Source organism: Ursus arctos, unplaced genomic scaffold, assembly GCF_023065955.2.
Source record: "Ursus arctos isolate Adak ecotype North America unplaced genomic scaffold, UrsArc2.0 scaffold_2, whole genome shotgun sequence".
NCBI classification, from domain to species: domain Eukaryota; kingdom Metazoa; phylum Chordata; class Mammalia; order Carnivora; family Ursidae; genus Ursus; species Ursus arctos.
The window spans coordinates 83,536,168-83,557,030 of NW_026622874.1; the positions used below are offsets into that span (position 1 = coordinate 83,536,168).

The following is a 20,863-nucleotide window of genomic DNA, read 5'->3' on the forward strand; positions in this document are numbered from 1 at the left end:
CGAGGTAGGAACCCAGCCAACCTGCTGCCATTTTTAATCTGGATGACTACCCAGATCTCCTGAAACAATTTTTTGTGATTCCACCTTTCCCCCCAATTACCTGAAATGCCTTTTTTATCATATATAGAGGCTCAGTGATATGGATACCAGCAGAGTGTCTTGGTCAACTGAACTGTAAGATGCTAGCCAGTTCTTCATTTTTCTTGCTGATTTTGTTGTCTTTCAAGAAGGTAGAGGAAGTATCTAGAGGAACCGTTGACTTGGGCCAAATTCTGGCCAACTAGGCGGAACAAACTGGTGAGGGGAAGTGACAGGAACCCTGGTAGAAAGTGACTGTGTCGTTCTAGATACTCTGTCTGCCTCCCACCACTTTGGTTAACCCCCTAGCTCCAACCAGCCCAGCTGGGAACATCCCTTGTGGTCAGGATCCCTGACAGCTTGGTTCTATCTCTAGCAACAGGAAGTCTCACAAGCAAGTTCCCCAAACATGCCCTGCTCTTTCTTGCCTTCATTTCTTTGCAGATGCTCTTCCCTTCATTTGTAAGACTTTCTCCCACTTTGTCTAGCTAACTCTTTATCCTCCGTGTGTCAGTTTAAAGGTTGCCTCCATGGGGCGCCTGGGTGGCTCAGTCGTTAAGCGTCTGCCTTCGGCTCAGGGAGTGATCCCGGCGTTATGGGATCGAGCCCCGCATCGGGCTCCTTCACTGTGAGCCTGCTTCTTCCTCTCCTACTCCACCTGCTTGTGTTCCCTCTCTCTCTGGCTGTCTCTCTCTCTGTCAAATAAATAAATAAAAGCTTTAAAAAAAAAATAAAGGTTGCCTCCAATATGAAGTCTTCCCTGATATCCTAAGTGAGATACTCCACAGTACCTCCTATCCCTTCTTAGTCTTTATCCAAGACTGATGGAGGCGGTGTGGATGGGAAACCCACACACATTCCAGAGGCCTGATGGTCTGGAAGGTGGCCTGGGGTAGATCCCCAGTAAAGATTTCTCATCATCTTTTCTACCTAGGACCAGGACCAGCTGCATAATTTGTGGGGACCAGTGCAGGATGGAACTGCAGTGGCCCTTGTTCATCGATTACAAACTTCAAGATGGTGACAACGGAGCATTAAACCAAGTCCGGACCCTTCTGAGAGCGGAGTCCTTTGAGACTGCATGGATCACATTTGCTTTGCAGTGCGTTGAATGCTGGCCCTCAAAAAAGTATGTCCCTGTGCAAATGCATGGCCCCTGTGAATGTGACTCTATTTGGAAAAAGAGTCTTTGTAGGTATAGCTAAGTTGGGGAACTTGAGATGAAAAGGCCACCTGGATCATCTGGGTAGACCCCAAATCCAATGACATGTGTTTTTATAAGAGATACACAAGGCTGGTGAGACAGAGAAGAGAAGGGAGACACACAGAGGAGAAGAAATGTGACTGGAGACAGAGAGGGGAGTGCTGTGGTTACAAACCAAGGAAGCCAAGGAATACTGACAGCCACCAGAAGCTGGGAGAGGCAGGGAAGGATCTTGCCTACAGTCTCCAAGGGAGTGGTCCTGCCAACACCTTAATTTCTGCCTTCTCTTCTCCAGGACTGTGAGGGAATACATTTCTAGTTTAGCCTAACCCAGTTTGTGGTCATTTGTTATGGCAGCTACTAATATATATATATGTGAAGCCCGCTCCACTCAGGACATTTGTTGAAACCATGGGGAAAGGGAAGCTCTTTTTTCTTTGGGGTTACAAAACCAGTAGAACTATGCTCGGAGCTGCCAGGGCCTCTACATGGGCAGATCCTATCTGAAGATGAAACCAACCCAGGAAAGCACAGCCAAGAGACAAAAGAAGAGAGTGATTCTTAAGGACGTGTCTGGAAAACCTGGATCAAACTGTGCCTGAAGACAATTCTATCCTTGGAGGTTTTAGTTACATGAGCCTAAAAGTCCTAAAAAATAAAACAAGCCCTTGATTCAGTTTAAATTCAACTTTTGTAACTTGCAACTGAAGGAGTCCTAATTAATACTCAGATTTCAAACAATTGAGAAGTTATCCAGGATTTCATGAACTAAGGCTTGGAAAGGAAGCTAGCTCAAGAAAATTGGGAAATGCTCACAATGGCTGGTAAGAATAAAGAGGAAGAGGGAGAGACACCCATCGAAGGAGTGTGACTACAAAAGGATCCCTCTGGTGAGGCTGAATTTTAAAGTTCGTGTATTTATTTATTTTTAGTGATTTCTACACCCAGCACAGGGCTCAAACTCTCAACCCTGAGATCAAGAGTCACATGCTCTTCCGACTGAGCCAGCCAGGTGCCCCTACTGAGGCTAAATTTTAGAGGACATGTCTGAAGGATAGAAAGAAGGACAAGCAAGCAAAGATACAGACCAGGCAGTAAGTGAATCAGGAACAGGGGTGCCAGGGATCCTAAAGCCGTCTCAGAGCCGAAGCTACAAACAGCCAAGGACCACAAGGAGAGTCCCTTGACTATGTCAGAGCATAGTGTCAAGGGAGGGAGAGGCTCCCTGATGCTGGGTTGTATGGATGGAGGAAGGGAAGGAATTTGATTACTCTAGGTACCTCCTATAGGTGGAATCTTACAGCAGTTATCGTTTTGTGGCTGGCTTATTTCACTTAGCCTAATGTCCCGGAGATTCATGCATATTGTAGCATGTGACAGGACTTCCTTCCTTTCTAAGGCTAAATAATATTCCACTGTGTTTGGGTTGCCTCTACTTTTTAGCTACAGTGAATATGGCTGCTATGAATATGGGTGTGGGAAATACCACTTTGATACCCTGCTTCCAGTTCTTTCAGAGATATACTTACAAGTGGGATTTCTGGATCATAGGGTAATTTTGCTTTTAATTTTTTAAAAAGATTTTTATTTGAGAGAGTGAGAGCAAGAGAGATCACAGAGGGAGAGGGAGAAGCAGACTTGACGCCGAATAGGGAGCCTGATGCGGAGCTTGATCCCAGGACCCAGAGATCACAACCTGAGCCGAAGGCAGACACTCAACCTACTGAGCCACCCAGGCGGCCCCTGTTTTTAATTTTTAGAGGAAGCTTCTTGCTGTTCTCCACAGCAGCTGCTCCATTTTGCAATCCCACCAACTGCACAAAGGTTCCAATTTCTCCACATTCTCACCAACTTGTTATTTTCTGGTTCATTTGTATTTTTATTTTATTTTTTAAAAAGATTTTATTTATTTATTTGAGAGAGAGAGAAGGAGCAGGGGGAGGGGCAGAGGGAGAGGGAGAAATAGACTCCCCAACATAGGGCTTGATTCTGGGACTCCAGGATCATGACCTGAGCCGAAGGCAGATGCTTACCTGACTGAGTGGCCCAGGTGCCCCTCTGGGTTTTTTTTTTTTTTAAATAGTAACTATCCTAATGGGTGTAAAGTAATATCTCCTTGTGGTTTTGATTTGCATTTGGCTGATGATTAGTGATTTGAACATCTTTTCTTATGCTTATTGGCCATTTGTGTATCATTTTTTGGAGAAATGTCTATTAGAGCCCTCACCCATTTTTAAATTGGGCGATTTATTTGTTATTGAGTTGTATGAGTTGTTTATATATTCTGAACATTAACCCCTTATCAGATACATGATTTACAAATACTTCTCCCATCCTGTAGGTTTCCTTTTCATTCTATTGATTATGCCCTTTGATGCATCAAAGTTTTCAAGATTTTTAAAAAAGATTTTATTTATTCATTTGAAAGAGAGAGAAAGAGAGACATGGAGGGAGAGTCAAGCCGGGGTGGAGGGGGCAGAGGGAGAAGGAGAAGCAGACTCCCCACTGAGCAGGGAGCCTGAGGTGGGGCTCCATCCCAGGGCCCTGGGATCATGTTCTGAGCTGAAAGCAGATGCTTAACTAACTGAGCCACTCAGGTGACCCCAAAGTTTTCAAGTTTGATGTTGTCCCAAACATATTTAGTTTTGTAAGAAACTGCCATACTCTTTTCCAGAGTGGATGTACCATTTTAAAGTCCCACCAGTTATGTATGAGTGACCCTTGTTATTTCTGGACTCCACATAATATGTTTTATTAAGACTTTATTTCAGAGAGAGAAAGAGAGAGCGTATATGAATGGAGGAGGAAGGAGGAGCAGAGGGGAGGGACAAGCAGACTCCACACTGAGCACAGAGCCTGAGGCAGGGCTCCATCCCATGACCCAAGACCATGACCTAAGCCGAAATCAAGAGTTGGACACTCAACCAACTGAGCCACCCAGACAACCCCAATTATTTACATTTTAGAGATGAGAAAACTGAGCCATGGCACCTCTCCAAGTTAAAAAAAAAAAAATCAGTGGTTGGATGTCAAGGTTTCGAATCCTTATCTTCTCATTTGCCATATCCCGAGGCTAGCACCCCTGCTGGTTCCAAGATGGCTAGAGTTCTGGTCATTGCAGTGATCAATTGCAAAAATGGCCATACTACTTTTTAACTACTCTGGTCAAGAGATATTTCTTCATGCAGTCAGGGTTTAGCCATGTGACTTACTTTGGTTAATGGACAATAGTAATGTTATACATGAAGATACTTGAAAAGTGCTTGCATAGGAGAGCTTTTTTTTTTTCTTTTGCTGCACTCTAGACCGACCAACTTATCAACAATCAGAATGTGAGTGAGGCCATTCTGGATCATCCTGCTGCAGCAGATCTAGCCCAGACCAAAAGAGCCAGCTGACCAACCCACAAAATCATGATAGATGATAAATGATTCTGTATTAAGTTACTGGACTTTGAGGGCCATTTGCTATGTAGCACAAACTAATTGATAGAACCACCTACAGGCAGAACAACATACAGTCCAAGGGAGGGGGACCGTCTTGACACTGTATCTGTTCTCAGCAGTGAGGAATGAATGTTTCCTTGTGTATCATTGGCTAGAACTTCCTCCCATTTCTACTCCTAAACCCATTACTACCAATGGGAGTGGAAGTACCATGATTGGCTTGGAAAAGCACTGGGACCATGCAGAGAAGAGTAGACCATTCTCTAAGTGGGATTCTGCCAAAGAACGTAGAAGCCTTCTGTCTTTTTGGCAGAGCTCCACATGGAGGAGGGACAGTGAGAGAAGGGGCAATGGATTTTCTGGAGGCATGTAGTAGGCGTCTACTAGAGGTAGGCCTCCAGCAACTGTGCTTTCGGATTCTTTTCATCCTCCCCACTTCCAGCTATGGCTGATGGGACTAGGGATGCTCTAGGGAAGAAAGTTGAGTCAAGTTGAATCTCAGTCTAGGTATTTGAAAATAAGACTATTGATAGGACCTGGGAATGGTATTGGGTACATTGCGGAGATGTGAGGAGGCCACATTTCACACATGGGAGTTGAAAGATAGAAAAGAGAGAAATCTGGTTAACATTTAAAAATTTTTCTCAATCATCCTTCCTGGGGCCTGGCTAGATTGCTGGTCTTGGCTTCATGAGACACCTCTGTAATTCTTATAGTAATTTCCCCTGCATTTGCCTGAGCTATCCCTAATGAGCTTCTGTCACTCACAATAAAAGTGTTTTTAACATGCTGTTCTTATGAAAAGATGCCCAACCTTACTCATAGTAAGATAAATGCAAATTAAAATTACACTCAGATACCATTTATCACTCATCAGATTGGCAAAAAGAGAAAGGTCTCACTTTTGGGGAAGGCTGTGAGGAAATGGGCACTGTCATCATGACTGGTGTGGGTGCCAAAGGTGGTAACCCCGTATGCAGGGTGACCTGGCAGCATCCATCAACCCGGGAAATGCACTTACCCTTTGACCTAGCAATCCTTAGCTCTGGGATTTATTGTGCAGATGCACAGCCGTAGGGAGGAAATGATGTCTGTACAAGGTCGTTGATTTTTCGTAAGTTTATTTATTTTAAGTAATCTCTATGCCCAACATGGGGCTCAAACTCACACCCCCAGATCAAGAGTCCCACGTTCTTCTGACTGAGCCAGCCAGGTGCCCCTGTACAAGGTCTTTAGTACAGCATCATTTGTAATAAGATTTGGGAACAGCCCAAGTATTCACCCACGAAGGACTGGTTAGACTAACTAGGGGCATCCTTACGTGGAGTATAATGCAGCTGCAAAAACTAATAAAGTTGTCTATGCGCTAATACAGGAAGGCCTCCAGAGAGATTTACTAAGTAAAAAACAAAGTACAGAATATTGTACCTGGGTCAATGCCTTTTGTGTAAGAAAGGGAGAAAGAAGAATATGTAAGAATATGTATTCTCATTTTGTTATATTGAAACGGAAATCGGATGAAGGAAGTGTGGACAGATGAACAAAAAACTAAGAAATGAAGAAATATGCTTTCTAAATTTTAAAAATTATTTATTTAATTAATTTTAATTAGAGAGAGAACAGAGGGAGAGTGAGAGGGAGAAGCTGACTCCCTGCTAAGCAGAGAGCGGGATGCAGGGTTCGATCCAGGATCCTGAGATCATGACCTGAGCTGAAGGCAGATGCTTAACCGACTGAACCAGCCAGGCACCACAGTATGCTTTTTAAAAAAACCCGTGTTTATTTTATTTCTAAGGGGGTGAAGGGAGTAGTGGGGGTAGGAGGTATACTTCTCAGAGATATTTTTTTTTTTAAGATTTTATTTATTTATTTGACAGAGATAGAGACAGCCAGCGAGAGAAGGGAACACAAACAGGGGGAGTGGGAGAGGAAGAAGCAGGCTCCCAGCGGAGGAGCCTGATGTGGGGCTCGATCCCATAACGCCAGGATCACGCCCTCAGCCGAAGGCAGATGCCTAACGACTGCGCCACGCAGGCGCCCCTCAATGATAATTTTTTATATCATTTTGATGTTTGAAAATGTGAACATGTTAACTGTTCTCAAAATGAGCAGAAGGAAAAAGTCATTTTTCAATGAAAATACTGTATTATTTTATTCTATGCTAGCCTTTCGTCTGAAGAATTCAGGGTGGTGGGAAGAAAACGTGCTTTGTGGATGCCTTGACACTTGTTTAAAGAAAAAAAAACACCCAAACCTGGGATGAAAATCCCAAAGCAGAGAAGGTGTGCGGTAAATATCCCTTTGACAGAGTAGTTTCTTTTGTGCTTTCTGCATTTGGCACGGTGGTTGTTGAAACCTCCCTTCTCCAGGCTTGTCTGCATCTAGAAGCAGTTTTATGGACGGGCATTCTGCTTGGCCAGTGCAAGATTAAGCTGACTGGCTAAGCATAGAAAAGAATTCCAGGACAAAGAGAGATGTTATATTAAAGATTTCCTTTTAACCTGCAGGGATCAGGTGGCCTCTTAACAGAAATGACAAAATCTATTTTCTCTTCCTCATATGTTCTCCCCGTTGGCACTCTCTTGTTACAAGAGGGAGTAAGTAAAGATTGCTGGGGAGGGGGGGAAGATTGAGCTGGCATCTTCTCACAAATGTGGGTGGCAGGTTCCGTTATCCCAGGAGCTGAGTCTCATTTAGAGCTCAGTAGCACAGCCTCCGAGGTCAGACTGAGGATTTGGAATATAGCTCTTTCACTTGGTGGCTGAGTGATCTTGAGCGCCCTGGACTTTTCTGTGCCTCTGTTTCTGTAAAAAAAAAAAGGGGGGGGGTAATGAGGTCACCTATCTATATCATTATTATGAGGATCAAATGAGTTAACCCGTGACAAAAGTTGACAACAATGCTTAGCACATAGGAAGCCCCCAGCAAATGTGAGCACTAAAAGAAACCGTAATGATAGTTTTATTATTGTATGACTTCAGGCTAAATAGGAGTGTTGATGTGTATGGAAAGATTGCCATTCTCTCATCCCCGATCATTTTAGTGCAATCCCATTGAAGAAAAATGGAGGAAGGTCTCTGGACACCATTCAGGGTCATCTCAGATGATGAATGTAGTTCCGGTGGCTGTGATGTGGCAGGTGCTGTGCTCAGCCGTGAGGAGGAGATATTGGTAAGCACGACAGGACGGCTTTTGTGTTCTCAGAGGTCCTAGACTACTTGGGGAGATGGACAGGTACGTGGGGGATACAGTACAGGGTAAGTGCAATGATCTGGTCAGTTCTGGATGGCAGAGGGTCACAGGTGAGGGGCACCTACCTGAAAACCCAGGAACCAGTAAAGACTTCTTAGAGGCAGGGATGAGAAGCAGATCCCCTCTACGCCCAGTGATGACACAAACCCCTCTCCCAGAGCAAAAATACTAGTAGTCGTCGAACTCCTATTACCAGTAACAATGATGATAAGTAATGATGTCAAGATGATAATAATTACGGTAATATGAAATTCAACATGACTATGTGAAATAATAATCATTTCAGTAATTAAAACATATTTACGGCTTGTTCCAAGCACATGTCGGGCATCAGCGCGTTTAATCCTAACAGCTTCTTGGTGGGTCCGCTCTGTCCTTACAAGACATGGCCTCTCTCACCTCAGCCTGGTGCTGGCCCTGCTGAGCAGTGAGTGCCAAGTGAGGAAGGCGTAAGACCGGGCTGTCTACCCCACCCAGTAAAGGCTCTCCAGGCAGAAGATGTTCCCAGTTCCCCTTTTCCAGACAGTGCATGGAGGAAAGAGAAAGAGAAAGTCCTCCCTTTTCAGACAGAGTCATCCCTCCGCATCCTGATTCCCCAAACGAGGACCCTGTTATGACCTTAGTGTTGCTTTTACATGGCACCAAATCACACTGGATCTCACAATGAGACTCATTCCTGATCTAACTTGCTCTCAGCGATTCTGCAGATAATGAGGAGAAAGTCTCTCAGATTGGTGCTAGTGGGTTTCCAGCACTTCTCCCATAACCTGCTACCACCCTCTTTCAACAAAGAATGAGCTGGCCTCTGACTTTCTTCCCATAGCTCCTTGAATGAGGACGGGAGCGGAGCCCGACCCCCACAATGGCAAGTCTGTCTTTGGATCTGAGTTGAAATTACTGTGCCTCAGTCTACATGTTTGCCCTCCCTGTTTGTGCCCCATGATTCATTTTCTGTTTCCTTTTCTAGAACTTAGTAAACCAAACAAAAACTTTCCCTGACCTGAGAATTGGGTTTCATTGTGCTGTGTTCATTATTACACAGCGTTTTACCCACAATTACTTCCTGTTCAAGTTCCTGTTTGTTGCTGTGCTCTGAGAACCCACCTAGGTACGGGAGGCCTTGAGAGGAGCGAAGGGGAAGCTGGAGACACAGCCTCCTCCCTGGAGGAGGCCTTCACTAGGAGAGTGGGGCTGAACACATGACCCCATGACAGGACAGCTACAAGCAGCCTCAGCTGTTGGGAGTCAGGCGAAAGGGCAGAAAGGAGCCTGTTTGTAGAAATTCCACTTCTGGGCATTTATCCAAGAGAAGTGGGTGCCTATGTTCACATTAGACACACACAAAGATGTTCATAATGGAGTTTTCTGAAGTAGTCCCAGACTGAAAACATCCCAAATGGCCATTGACATTGACCGGATAAGCAAATTGTTGGTATATTCATGCAGAGCAATGACAACAACAAGTGAGTGGATGCTGACATAATGAAACGTGGCCCCATCTTACGGGCATTATGTAGAGTGAATAAATCCAGAAATTCCCATTTATAGGAAATTCAAGAGTAGGCAAGACTAATTGTGTTCTCAGCCTGAAAAAGGAAGGAAATTCTGATCCATGCTCTAGCATCAACCTTGAGAACATTATGCTAAGTGTCATAAGCCAGTGCTATGGACTGAATGTTTGTGTCCCCCACCCCAATTCATCTATTGAAGCCCTAACCCTCAGTGTGATGGTAGGTGGAGGTCGGTCTTCTGGGAGGTAATTAGGTGTAGATGAGGTTATGAGAATGGAGCCCCCATTATGGGATTAATGCCCTTATAAAAAGAAGAGATATGAGATCTCTCTCCCTTTCTCTCTCTACATGCATGCACCAAGGAAAGGCCACATGAGGACATGACCAGGAAGGGAGTTCTCGCCAAGAACCTCATCACGCTGGCATCCTCATCTTGGATTTCTGGCCTCCAGAACCATGAGAAATAAATGTTGGCTAAGCCATTCAGTCGATGGTAAGTTATAGCAGCCTGAACTAAGACCGCTAGGTACACACGGATAAATACTGTATGATTCAACGTTTGTGAGTTACTGAGAGTATTCAAAATCAGAGGCAGAAAGTTGAAGAGTGGTTGCCAGGGGCGGTGGCAGGGGAGAATGGCGTGTTGTTTAAGGGGTACAGAGTTTCAGTTTTGCAAGATGAAAGAAGTTCTGGAGGTGGGTTGCACAACAATGTGAGCGTACTTAGCACCACTGCACACTTAGAGATGGTTGATCAAAACCACAATGAGATGCCACCCCACACCTGTTAGAATGGCTGTCATCACAAAGACAAGAGGGAACAAGTATTGGTAAGGATGTGCAGAGAGGCCACCCTTGTGCACTGTTGGTGGGCATGTAAATTGGTAGTTATTTTGAAAAACAGTGTGGGGGGTTCTCAAAAAATCAAAAATAGAACCACCATATGATCCAGCAATTCCTTCTGGATATATATCCGAAGGAAACAAAATCACTGTCTCAAGGAAGTATCTGCATCTCCATGTTCATTGCAGCATTATATACGATATCCAGGACATGGAAACAAGCTAAGTGTCCATCAATGGCTGGATATGGATGAGTGGATAAAAACATACAGTACACACACATACACACACACCCCGGAATATTATTCACCCATAAAAAGAAGGAAATCCTGTCCTTTGTGGCAACTTGGATGGACCTTGAGGGCATTATGCTAAATGAAATAAGTCAAACAGAGAAAGACAAACACTATATGATCTCACTTACATGTAGAATCTTAAAAAAAAAAAAAACTCATGGAAACAGAGAACGGATTGGTGGTTGCCAAAAGCAGGGGTTGGGGGTAGATGAAATGGGGGTAGGTGGTCAAAAGGTACAAAATGCCGGGGCACCTGGGTGGCGCAGTCGTTAAGCGTCTGCCTTCGGCTCAGGGCGTGATCCCAGCGATCTGGGATCGCGCCCCACATCAGGCTTCTCCGCTAGGAGCCTGCTTCTTCCTCTCCCACTCCCCCTGCTTGTGTTCCCTCTCTCGCTGGCTGTCTTTCTCTGTCAAATAAATAAATAAAATCTTTAAAAAAAAAAAAAAAGGTACAAAATTCCAGTTAAAAGATAAATAAATTCTGGGGATGTAATATACATCATGGTGACTGTAGTTAACAGTACTAAATTGTATATTTGGAAGGTGCTAAGAGAGTAGATCTTAAAAACTTATTGCAAGGAAAAAAATTTGTAGCTATGTGAGGTGAGTGATGTTAACTAAACTTACTGTGGTAATCGTTTTGCAATATATATTAAGTCATTATGTTGTATACCTTAACTAATAACTATTTTGTGCCAACTATATCTCAGTAAAACCAGGGAAATGCTAAAAATGGTAAATTTATATTCCATGTATTAAACTACATACAATTTTAAAAAGTTCTTAAAATAAATAAACCTAATCTATGATGATAGAAGTCAGACTGGATTCCCCTGGAGGGAATATGTCCTGAGAAAGGGCACAAGAGAGTTTTCTTGGAAGCTAACTTTTCTGCATTTTGACCTGGTAGAGGTTACATAGGTATAGACATAAGTAAAAACATACTCTGCTGTAGGCTTAAAATTAATGTACCTCATTGTATATATGCTACACTGTAATAAAAAGTCTTTTTTTTTTTTTAAGGTATCTTTTCTTGGGGTTTCTAAGTGCTTAGTGCAGTTGGTTAAACGGCCAACTCTTGGTTTGGGCTCAGGTGATGATCTCGGGGTCACAAGGTGGAGCCCCAGGTAGGCTCCAGGCTCATTGCAGAGTCTGCGTGTTCCTCTCCCTCCCCCTCTGCTCCTCCTGCCCCCCTCGCCTGTGTGCATTCTCTCTCTCTCAAATAAATAAATAAAATCCTTAAAAAATTTTTTTTTGAATTTATTTTTCTTAAAGTTTTTATTCATTTATTTATTTTAGAGTTAGAGAGAGAGTGTGAGCAGGGAGAGGAGCAGAGGGAGAGGGGCAAGTAGACTCTGAGCTGAGTACAGAGCAGATGTGGTCACGGGGCTCAATCCTGTGACCCATGAGATCTCGACCTGAGTTGAAGCCAAGAATTGGATGCTTAACCGACTGAGCCACCCAGGTGCCCCATAAATGAATACAATCTTAAATAGAATTTTTAAAAAAATATTTTTATTTTTATTTATATGACAGAGAGAGCACAAGCAGGGGAAGTGGCAGGGAGAGGGAGAAGCAGGGAAAGGGAGAAGCAGACTCCCTGCTGAGCAACGAGCTTGATGTGGGGCTCAATCCCAGGACCCTGGGATCATGACCTGAGCCGAAGGCTGATGCCTAACCAACTGAGCCACCCAGGCGCCCCCTAAATAAATAAAATCTTAAAAAAAAAAAAAGGTATCTTTTCTGGTACAGTTTTCCGATGCAGAAGTGCCCCATTCTTATGAGATACGTTTCCCAGGAAAGGTCAAAAAATGACCATAGTGGTTAAAGCATGGGCTCTGGAGTCAGAAGACCTGGGTTCAAGTTTTAGTGGCACCTGTTTGTAACATGGGGCCTGGGAAGAGTTACATAACTCTTTGTAACTTAGTTTCATCTGTTTTTAATATAGGAATCATACAGTGGAGACATCAGTGCATATGAAGGGCTTAGCACAGGATCTGGTTTGATGTCAGTGTCCAGGCAACAATAGTTCTCGTTCCCATTTGCTTTTTTATTGTGCCGAAGTAGACAAAATTTAAAATGGACCATTTTAACCCCCATTGGTAAGTGTGCAGTTCAGTGGCATTAGTACATTTGTGCTGTTGTGCAACAATCACCACCATCCATCTCTAGAAATCTTCATCTCAAGTTGAAATTCTGTATCCATTAATCTGTTCACTTCCCCCTCCCCTTTTTTGTGTTGGTAAAATACACATAAATAACATTTGTCGTCTTAACCACCTTAGGTGTATGTTCAGTGGTACAGAGTATGTTCATATCATTGTACGACTATCACTACCGTCCATTTCCAGAACTCTTTCCACCTTGCAGAACTGAAGCTCTATATCCTATTGAACAATAACTCCCCATTCTTTCCAATCACCGTTCTACTTCCTGTCTCTAGGATCTTGACTACCATAGATACCTCATATAAGTCGAATCATGTGGTCTTTGTCTCTTCATAACTGACTCGTTTCACTTAGCAAAATGTCCTCAAAGTTCATCCACGTTGTAGCAATTTTCTTCCTTTTTAAGGGTGCATAATATTCCATCGTATGTATAGACCACATTTTGCTTATCCATTCATCTGTTGATGGACATTACATTGCTTCCATATTTTAGCCCCCGTGAATTGGTGCTGCTGTGACGTCGGTGATCACATTTTACAGCATAAAGTTGAATTACATTTTAAAAAATCTATTCTGCCAATCTCTGTTTTTTGATTGAAGAATTGACATTTATTTTTGTATTTTTTAAAAAATATTTTATTTTTAAGTAATCTGTACACCCGATGTGGGGCTTGAATCTACAACCTCAAGATCAAGAGTCCCACACTCCACTGACTGACCAAGCAAAGCAGGTGCCCCTGGAGAGCTTTCACTTAAAGTAATTACTGATAAGGAGGGACTTAACTTCTGTCATTTTGGTTTTTGTTTTCTATATGCCTTATGACTTCCTTATTCCTCATTTCTTATACTACAGTCTTCACTTGTGTTCAGCTGGTTTTTTGTAGTGAAACATTTTAATTGCCTTCTCATTTCCTTTTGTGTATATTCTATAAGTATTTTCTTTGTGGCTACTATGAGGATTACATTTAATATCCTAAAGTTAAAGCACTCTAATTTGAATTTTTATCAGTTTAACTTCAACAACATACAGAACTCTACTCCTATAATACAGTACTGTTCCCACCTCCTTAAATTATTGATGTCACAAAATGACATCATTATACATTTTGTGTCCAAAAATATAAACCAATAATGCTTTTTATGATTCATTAGTCTCTTAAATTATGTGAAAAACAAAATGTGAAGTTACAAACCAGAGTTACAATGATACTAGCTTTTAGGCCTAATAATTCTTTTGTAAACAAAATGTATTAGTGTTTTAAATCATGTACAAAACAAAAAACAGACTTACAGACCATTTGTAAAATTGCGCATTTATTCACTTTTACTGAGATCTTTATTTCCTATGGCTTTGAGTTGCTGTCTAGTGTCCTTTCATTTCGATCTACATGATTCCCTTCAGCATTTCTTGCAGCACAAGTCGAGTGATGAAGATTTCCCTAAGTTGTTTTTTTGTTTTTGTTTTTTTTAATCTAGGAATGTCTTAATTTCTCCCTCCAGTTGGGTTCAAGTTTTAGTGCCACCAGTTTGTAACATGGGGCCTGGGAAGAGTTACATAACTCTTTGTAACGTAGTCTCATCTGTTTTTAATATAGGAATCATACAGTGGAGACATTAGTGCATATGAAGGGCTTAGCACAGGATCTGGTTCGATGTCAGTGCCCAGGCAACAATAGTTCTTGTTCCCATTTGCTGGTTAAAGGATTTGCTGGTTTTAGGATTCCTGGTTGACAGGGGTTTTTTGTTTGTTTTGTTTTGTGTTTTTCCTTTTATCACTTTGAATATATCATTTCACTGCCTTTGGCCTCCAAAGTTTCTAATGAGAAATCTGATTGTAATCTTATTGAGGATTCCTTGTATGTGATGAGTCACTTCTCTCTTGCTGCTTTCAAGAATCTTTGTCTTTTGACAGTTTGGTTACATTCTGTCTCAGTGTGAGTCTCTGAATTTATCTCACTTAAAGTTATTTGAACTCCTTGGATATCTAGAGTCATGACTTTCATGAAACTTGGAACATTTTTGGCCATTATTTCTTCAAATAATCTTTCTGCCCTTTCTGTCTCATTTCCCCTTTGGGGACTCCCACAATGAGTATGTTCATTTACTTATGGCATTCCACAGGTCCCTTAGGCTCTGTTCACTTTTTTTCAATTTTTTTCTTTCTGTTCCTTGATAATTTCAGTTGTCCTATCTTCAAGTTCATCTGTCTGCTCAGATCTGTCTTTGAATCCCTTTACTGAATTTTTAAATTATAATCATTGTACTCTTCAGTTCTAGAATTTCTTTTGGTTTCTTTTTTGGTTTCCATTTTGTTCATCCATCCTTTCTTTGACTTTCTCCATGTCTTCCTTAGTTCCTTGAGCATTTTTGAGACAGCCTTTTTAAAATATTTGTCTAGTAGGTTCCCCATGTGGAGATAGTTTCTGTTGATTTATTTTTTTTCCTTTGAATGGGCCATACTTTCCTGTTTCTTAATATTAGTTTTTAATTATTAGTAGTAGCAGTTATTTTTTTTTAAGATTTTATTTTTAAGTAATCTCTACACCCAATGTGAGGCTCACACCTACAACCCCAAGATCAAGAGTCACATGCTCCACTGACTGAGCCAGCCAGGCACCCCTATTATTAGTAGCAGTTCCAAGGTGACCTTGAGAATTGCTTCACTTTTTCAAATTTCTGTTTTCTCACATGTCAGATGGCAATTGTGACATTTTGTCAATTCAAGAAATATTTGTTGAGCTCCTCCTGTGTGCCCCCCTTCCCAGTTTTTGACACTCTTTCTAGTGAGACATGGGTTTTTTTTTTTTAAATGAGACACTCTTTTTATTGGGCCATGAATATAGGCCCTGAGATTACTTGACCACTAGCACAGGTCAGAAATGACACTGTACCAGTTTCCAGGTCAGGCTTTGAAGAACTGTTTTCTTCCACTTATCTTCTGGAACACTCACTCTTGGAATTCACCCACCATGCGATGAGGAAGCTCAAGCTGCCATGGAGAGGCCCACATAAAAAGGAACCAAGCCTCCAGTTCAAAGCTCTGGGTGAGCTCTCACCTGACAGCCAGCACCAACTGATCAGCCATGTGAGTGAGCATCTTGAAAGCAGACCCTTCAGCTTGCAGCCGGGCTATCACTGCTGATGCCACATAGAATAGAGATGAGCTTTCATTTATATTACCCAGTTTAAGCAATTAATTTATTTAATGTTATTTAAAGTCCATTCTTTAGAACTGTCTAAAGAAATGTAATGTGAGCCGCATATATAATTTTGTATTTTCTAGTAGCCACATTAAAAAAGTAAAAAGAGACAGGTGAAATTTATTTTAGAAATCTGCTTTAGCCCACTATATCTAAAATGTCATAATTTCAACATGCAATGAAGTTAAAAATTATTTGTGAAATATTTCCCTTTTTTTTCATTCTAAGTACTTGATATTTTGAGATGTATTTTATACTTACAATCACATCTCAGTTCAGACTAGCCACATTCCAAATGCTTACTAGCCACATGTGGCTAGAGATTAATAGTGGAGAATGCAACCTTGGAATTAAAGATTTGGAAGGCAAACTAATATCTCTCTGCCCCTATTTTACAGAGAAGGAAAGCAAGACACAGAAGGAGGAAGTCACTTGTCCAGGGTTATGCACTGTCATGGCTTGAGTGATACCCCCCACAAAAAGGATATGTCCGTGTTCTAATTCTTAGAACTTGCAAATGTTACCTTATTTGGAAAAAAGTTTCTTTGCAAATGTAATTAAGTTAAGGATTTTGAGATGAAGAGATCATCCCAGATTATCTGGCTGAGCCCTAAATCCGATGACCTGTGTCCTTATAAGAGATACACAGAGGTGATTAGACAGAAGAGGTGAAGAGAGACACAGAAAGAGAAGTTCATGTGAAGATGGGGGCAAAGATGGGGCTGATGTGGCCAACAGCCAAGGAATGCCATCAGCCACCAGAACTTGGAAGAGACAAGGAAGGATTCTTCTCTGAAGCCTCCAGAGGGAGTGGGACCCTGTAGACATCTTGATTTCAGCCTTCTGGCCTCCAGAATTGTGAAAGAATAAATTTCTATTGTTTTTAGCCCACCTGGTTTGTGATAATTCCTTATGGTACCCACAGGAAACTAATATATACAACAAGGTTGAAGCTTGGACTTAAGAGATCTTGGACTCCATTCCTGGCTAGAGAAACCTGCCTCTCCACTGCCTCTGAAATCTTTCAAGTGGCCAGCATTCATTCCTGTATTAGCAGAGTGGACCGTGTGGGGCTCTGGTGACCTGGAGGGCCCATGATGAATCTATAGGGAGCTACAGCCCTTTAGCTCCATGTGGTACAATGCTGTCCTGTCACCATCTCTTGCCTCATCTACTTCAGTGATCTCACCTGCTTCTACTCTACCCCCTCCTCAATCTGTTTTCCACATAGTATCTGGAGTAATCTTTTTTTTTTTTTTTTTAAAGATTTTTATTTATTTATTTATTTGACAGAGAGAGACAGCCAGCGAGAGAGGGAACACAGCAGGGAGAGTGTGAGAGGAAGAAGCAGGCTCCTAGCGGAGGAGCCTGATGTGGGGCTCGATCCCAGAACGCCGGGATCACGCCCTGAGCCGAAGGCAAATGCTGAACGACTGCGCCACCCAGGCGCCCCTGGAGTAATCTTAAAAACAACAACAGTTACAAACAAAAAAAGCAAGCAAGTCATCAGGCCACTTCTCCGCTCTCAACCATCAAATAGCCTCCCCGTTCACTGGAATAAAATCCAAACTCCTTACAAGTCTACAATGTCCTGCTACCTTCTTGACCTTGTCTTGTACCCTCTGTCTCCCCTCTTTCCAGTCCAGCCCCAGAGGCCTCCTTGCTACTTCTCCAACATGCTGAGTACTCCTTCCCCAGGTCCTTTGCATTTGCTTGTCTCCTCTGTCTACCCTTAGACAGACCCATGGCTCACCCTCTCACTTCATTCCCGTCTTTTCTCAGATGTCCCCTTATCAGAAAGGATTTCTCTGCCCTCTGTCACTTTTCATTCCTTTCCTATGCTTTATTCTTCTTTATGGTATCCATCTCTACACCACCTAGTGAAGATTTATTAGTTTATTAGGTTATTGTCTGTCTTCCCCATTAGACTGTAAGTTCCATGAAGGCCGGGCCGTCTGTCTGTTTTATTCAACTATGTGTGGAATAGCACGTAGCAGGTGTCAGTAAATTCATTGCTCAATAAATGAACAGATGCATGAGTGAGTGGAGTAAGATAGGGTCCATGTAACCATACCTTGTTTCCTAGAAAAGTCAGAATCTGGATTTTTAGGTGAAATTCTACCAAGTATAAACCCCCTCCCCCCCCAAATTTGCTTGGCTGGCTAAAAAAAAAAAGAAAAAATACATCCAAGGGCCACCAGTTTGAGGGATCTGGGCCCAGTGGGAACTGTGTTCCCTCATCCTCAGATGGTGCAGCCCCTCCAGGAATCCATTGTTTCTTTGGGATCCACCAGCCCTTACATCTCCAGGCTCAGGCCCCGTGAGGTACTGTTTGTTGTTACAGAGCAAAGTCATCCAGAGCACTTCGTTCAAAAGGCAGGATGTGGGCTGCAAGCCTCCAGCTCATCGGTTCAAAGGAAATCTACTTCAGCAGCGATGTCTCCCGGGATGTTTTCCCAAGCCTCCCTGGTTGGCGTTGGGGCCTCTTAAAGGACTAATAATAGACAGGCACGTCCAGTTTCCAAAACATGTCAACCTTAAAAGTGAATGCTATTTTTTCCTCCTTACCTTTGAATTACTATGCAGCAGAGGGACATTCTATTATCACAGCCGTTGCTCTCCACATGCCACCTAATAATGACTTACCACTCAGTAGCTTCCAGGCGAAATCCTCATGGTGGACCTGAGCTTCATTAGGCAGTTCAGTGCAGCTGGTTCAACTCCACCCTGCTCTTCTTCACACCTTTATCACCAATATGCTTTGTAGTCAGGCTGGCCTAACTCCATTCAAAATAGTGTGACTTTTGGTGTGTATCTCCATCACCCTGAGCCTCACCATCCTTATCCATAATGAAAATTCCGGACTTACACAGAGATGTTGCAAGGACTAAGCAGGACAGCCCCTATCTACACTTGATGTTTAGTATTACTGCACACCTGCAGGACATCGTGAGCGGTAAGGGGTAATGTCCTTTAAGCTTTCATTCACTCGCTTGTTCACACAATCACTTACTCATTCAACCAGTATTTCCTGAGCTCTGAAGGAGGTGTCAGGCATGGAGCTTGGGTCTGATGACACAATGGTGAGCGGTGCCTGCTCTCAGAACCTAGGTCTAGTGAAGGAGTTCATAGTCTGTTGCGTGCTGTGTTCCCAGAGGGTAGGGCATGGTGGGGGGGGATGTTGAGACACAGTGCCTAGACAGGGCACTAAATCACACGGCCGTATTTACTCATGTAGACAATTATCATACTTTTGGTTACCTTTCCATCCTTCAGATTCCTGCATCCCAGTTGGATGTTAGCGTGTCTTTAGCATCTAATATTTGTTAATCTCTGTCTTTAACAAATAAAGGAAGACTGGAGATGCAGATGTTTTGGGCAGGTGGCTGCATCTGGAGAGATTTTACTACTGTGGATATCTTTTGCTATTCAAACACAGAAACCAGATAGACTTCTTTTTTTTTCTTCAGATGGCGCACACATATGACCAGCGTTTGTGAATATGGGTCCCCATCAGGCCCATTTTACAGTTGAAGAAAGTGAGTCTCTCTGGGGAGGGGACGGACAGAAGGTAGGGAGTTCTCTTCTGAATGGTTGGGCAAGCAAAGCCAAGAATTGTCTTTGTGGTGGATATACATATATATATATCGATATATAAAATAAGATTGCTCCTCCCTACCTCTGCAGTACGTGTGTGCGTATGTGTGTGTAAGTGTGTGGAGCCACAGGCCTTTCCGAATGAGTGACAGCGGGAGCCCGTCCCTCCAGAAGACGCGTGCAGAATGACCAATGGGATGGATGCGGGGTGGTTGGGTACCAGTGTCTGCAGAGGCCGGGTGGAGTCCGTCGCGCCCACCCTTGTCACCCCCCATCCCCAGTCCCCGTTGGTCCTTCCGCTCCGGGTTCCCCCGGGGGCGCACTCAAGGTGCTCACCCCCTTAATGCAACCCCGGGCCAGGAGCGGGTAGGGGGTGAGGCTCAGGTCTGACGATCGCAGGCTGCGGTCCCCGCGCCGCAGCGCTGCGGCTCTGAACACTTCGCTGGGAGGCCGGCAGCCTCGGGGTGCTAATATGTAAAGCAGCTGGCGGCGCTGGGCGGGGCCTGGGCGCCGATGCAAATGAAAGAGGCGGGGCCTTCCCGGGGCTCCGCCTCCCTCCCCCGCAGCTGGGGCCAGCGGTGCCAAGCGCAGCTGGACGAGCGGCGGCAGCTGGGCGAGTGACAGTCCCAGCTCCGCGCGCCGCGGCGGCCAGAGCCGGCGCAGGGGAAGCGCCCGTGGCCCAGGGCGGCAGCACCGGCCGCCTCCTCGCGCGCTTCCCCAGCCCGCAGCCCGCGGTCCCGCGGCCCCGGGGCCGGCACCTTTCGGCTCCCGCTCCCCGCGCGCAAGATGGCTGACCCGGCTGCGGGGCCGCCGCCGAGCGAGGGCGAGGAGAGCACCGTGCGCTTCGCCCGCAAAGGCGCCCTCCGGCAGAAGAACGTGCACGAGGTGAAGAACCACAAATTCACCGCCCGCTTCTTCAAGCAGCCCACCTTCTGCAGCCACTGCACCGACTTCATCTGGTGAGAGCGCGCCGGCGCAGGGCACCTTCCCGGGGCCCCGAGGGGAGCGCCGTGCGCGGGGCCCCCTCTCTGTGCCCCGAGGGGGAGACGAGCACCGCCCGGCCAGACGTCCCCCGGCTCCGCGCTCCGGACGCCCGGGTGCAGAGTCCTGCGGCTTTCCCCTCCCCGGCCCCAGACGGCTGGCCGCGGGGCTCCTCCTGCCTGCTCTTCCTCCCAGCCGCCTCGGGAGCGCCCCGGGGCCGCGGGGCGGGCGCCGGTTCTCCACCTGCTTGGAGCGCGGGGTGGCTGTCCCTCCCCGGGAGGGCAGCGCC

At 44.3% G+C, this 20,863-nt stretch overlaps 1 protein-coding gene across 2 annotated transcripts in view; it reads left to right on the forward strand.

Moving 5' to 3' along the window:
- Positions 1–20,191: 20,191 nt before the first annotated feature.
- PRKCB (protein kinase C beta) overlaps positions 20,192–20,863 on the forward strand; it is a 315,746-nt gene continuing 315,074 nt past the window's right edge. The window contains exon 1 of one of the 2 annotated variants that reach the window (XM_026515615.4): positions 20,192–20,552. In XM_026515615.4, the coding sequence (XP_026371400.1) occupies positions 20,380–20,552 (173 nt within the window). In that variant the 5' untranslated portion in view covers positions 20,192–20,379. The remainder of the gene's footprint in view (positions 20,553–20,863) is intronic. The other variant, XM_026515616.4, reaches the window with a different exon arrangement.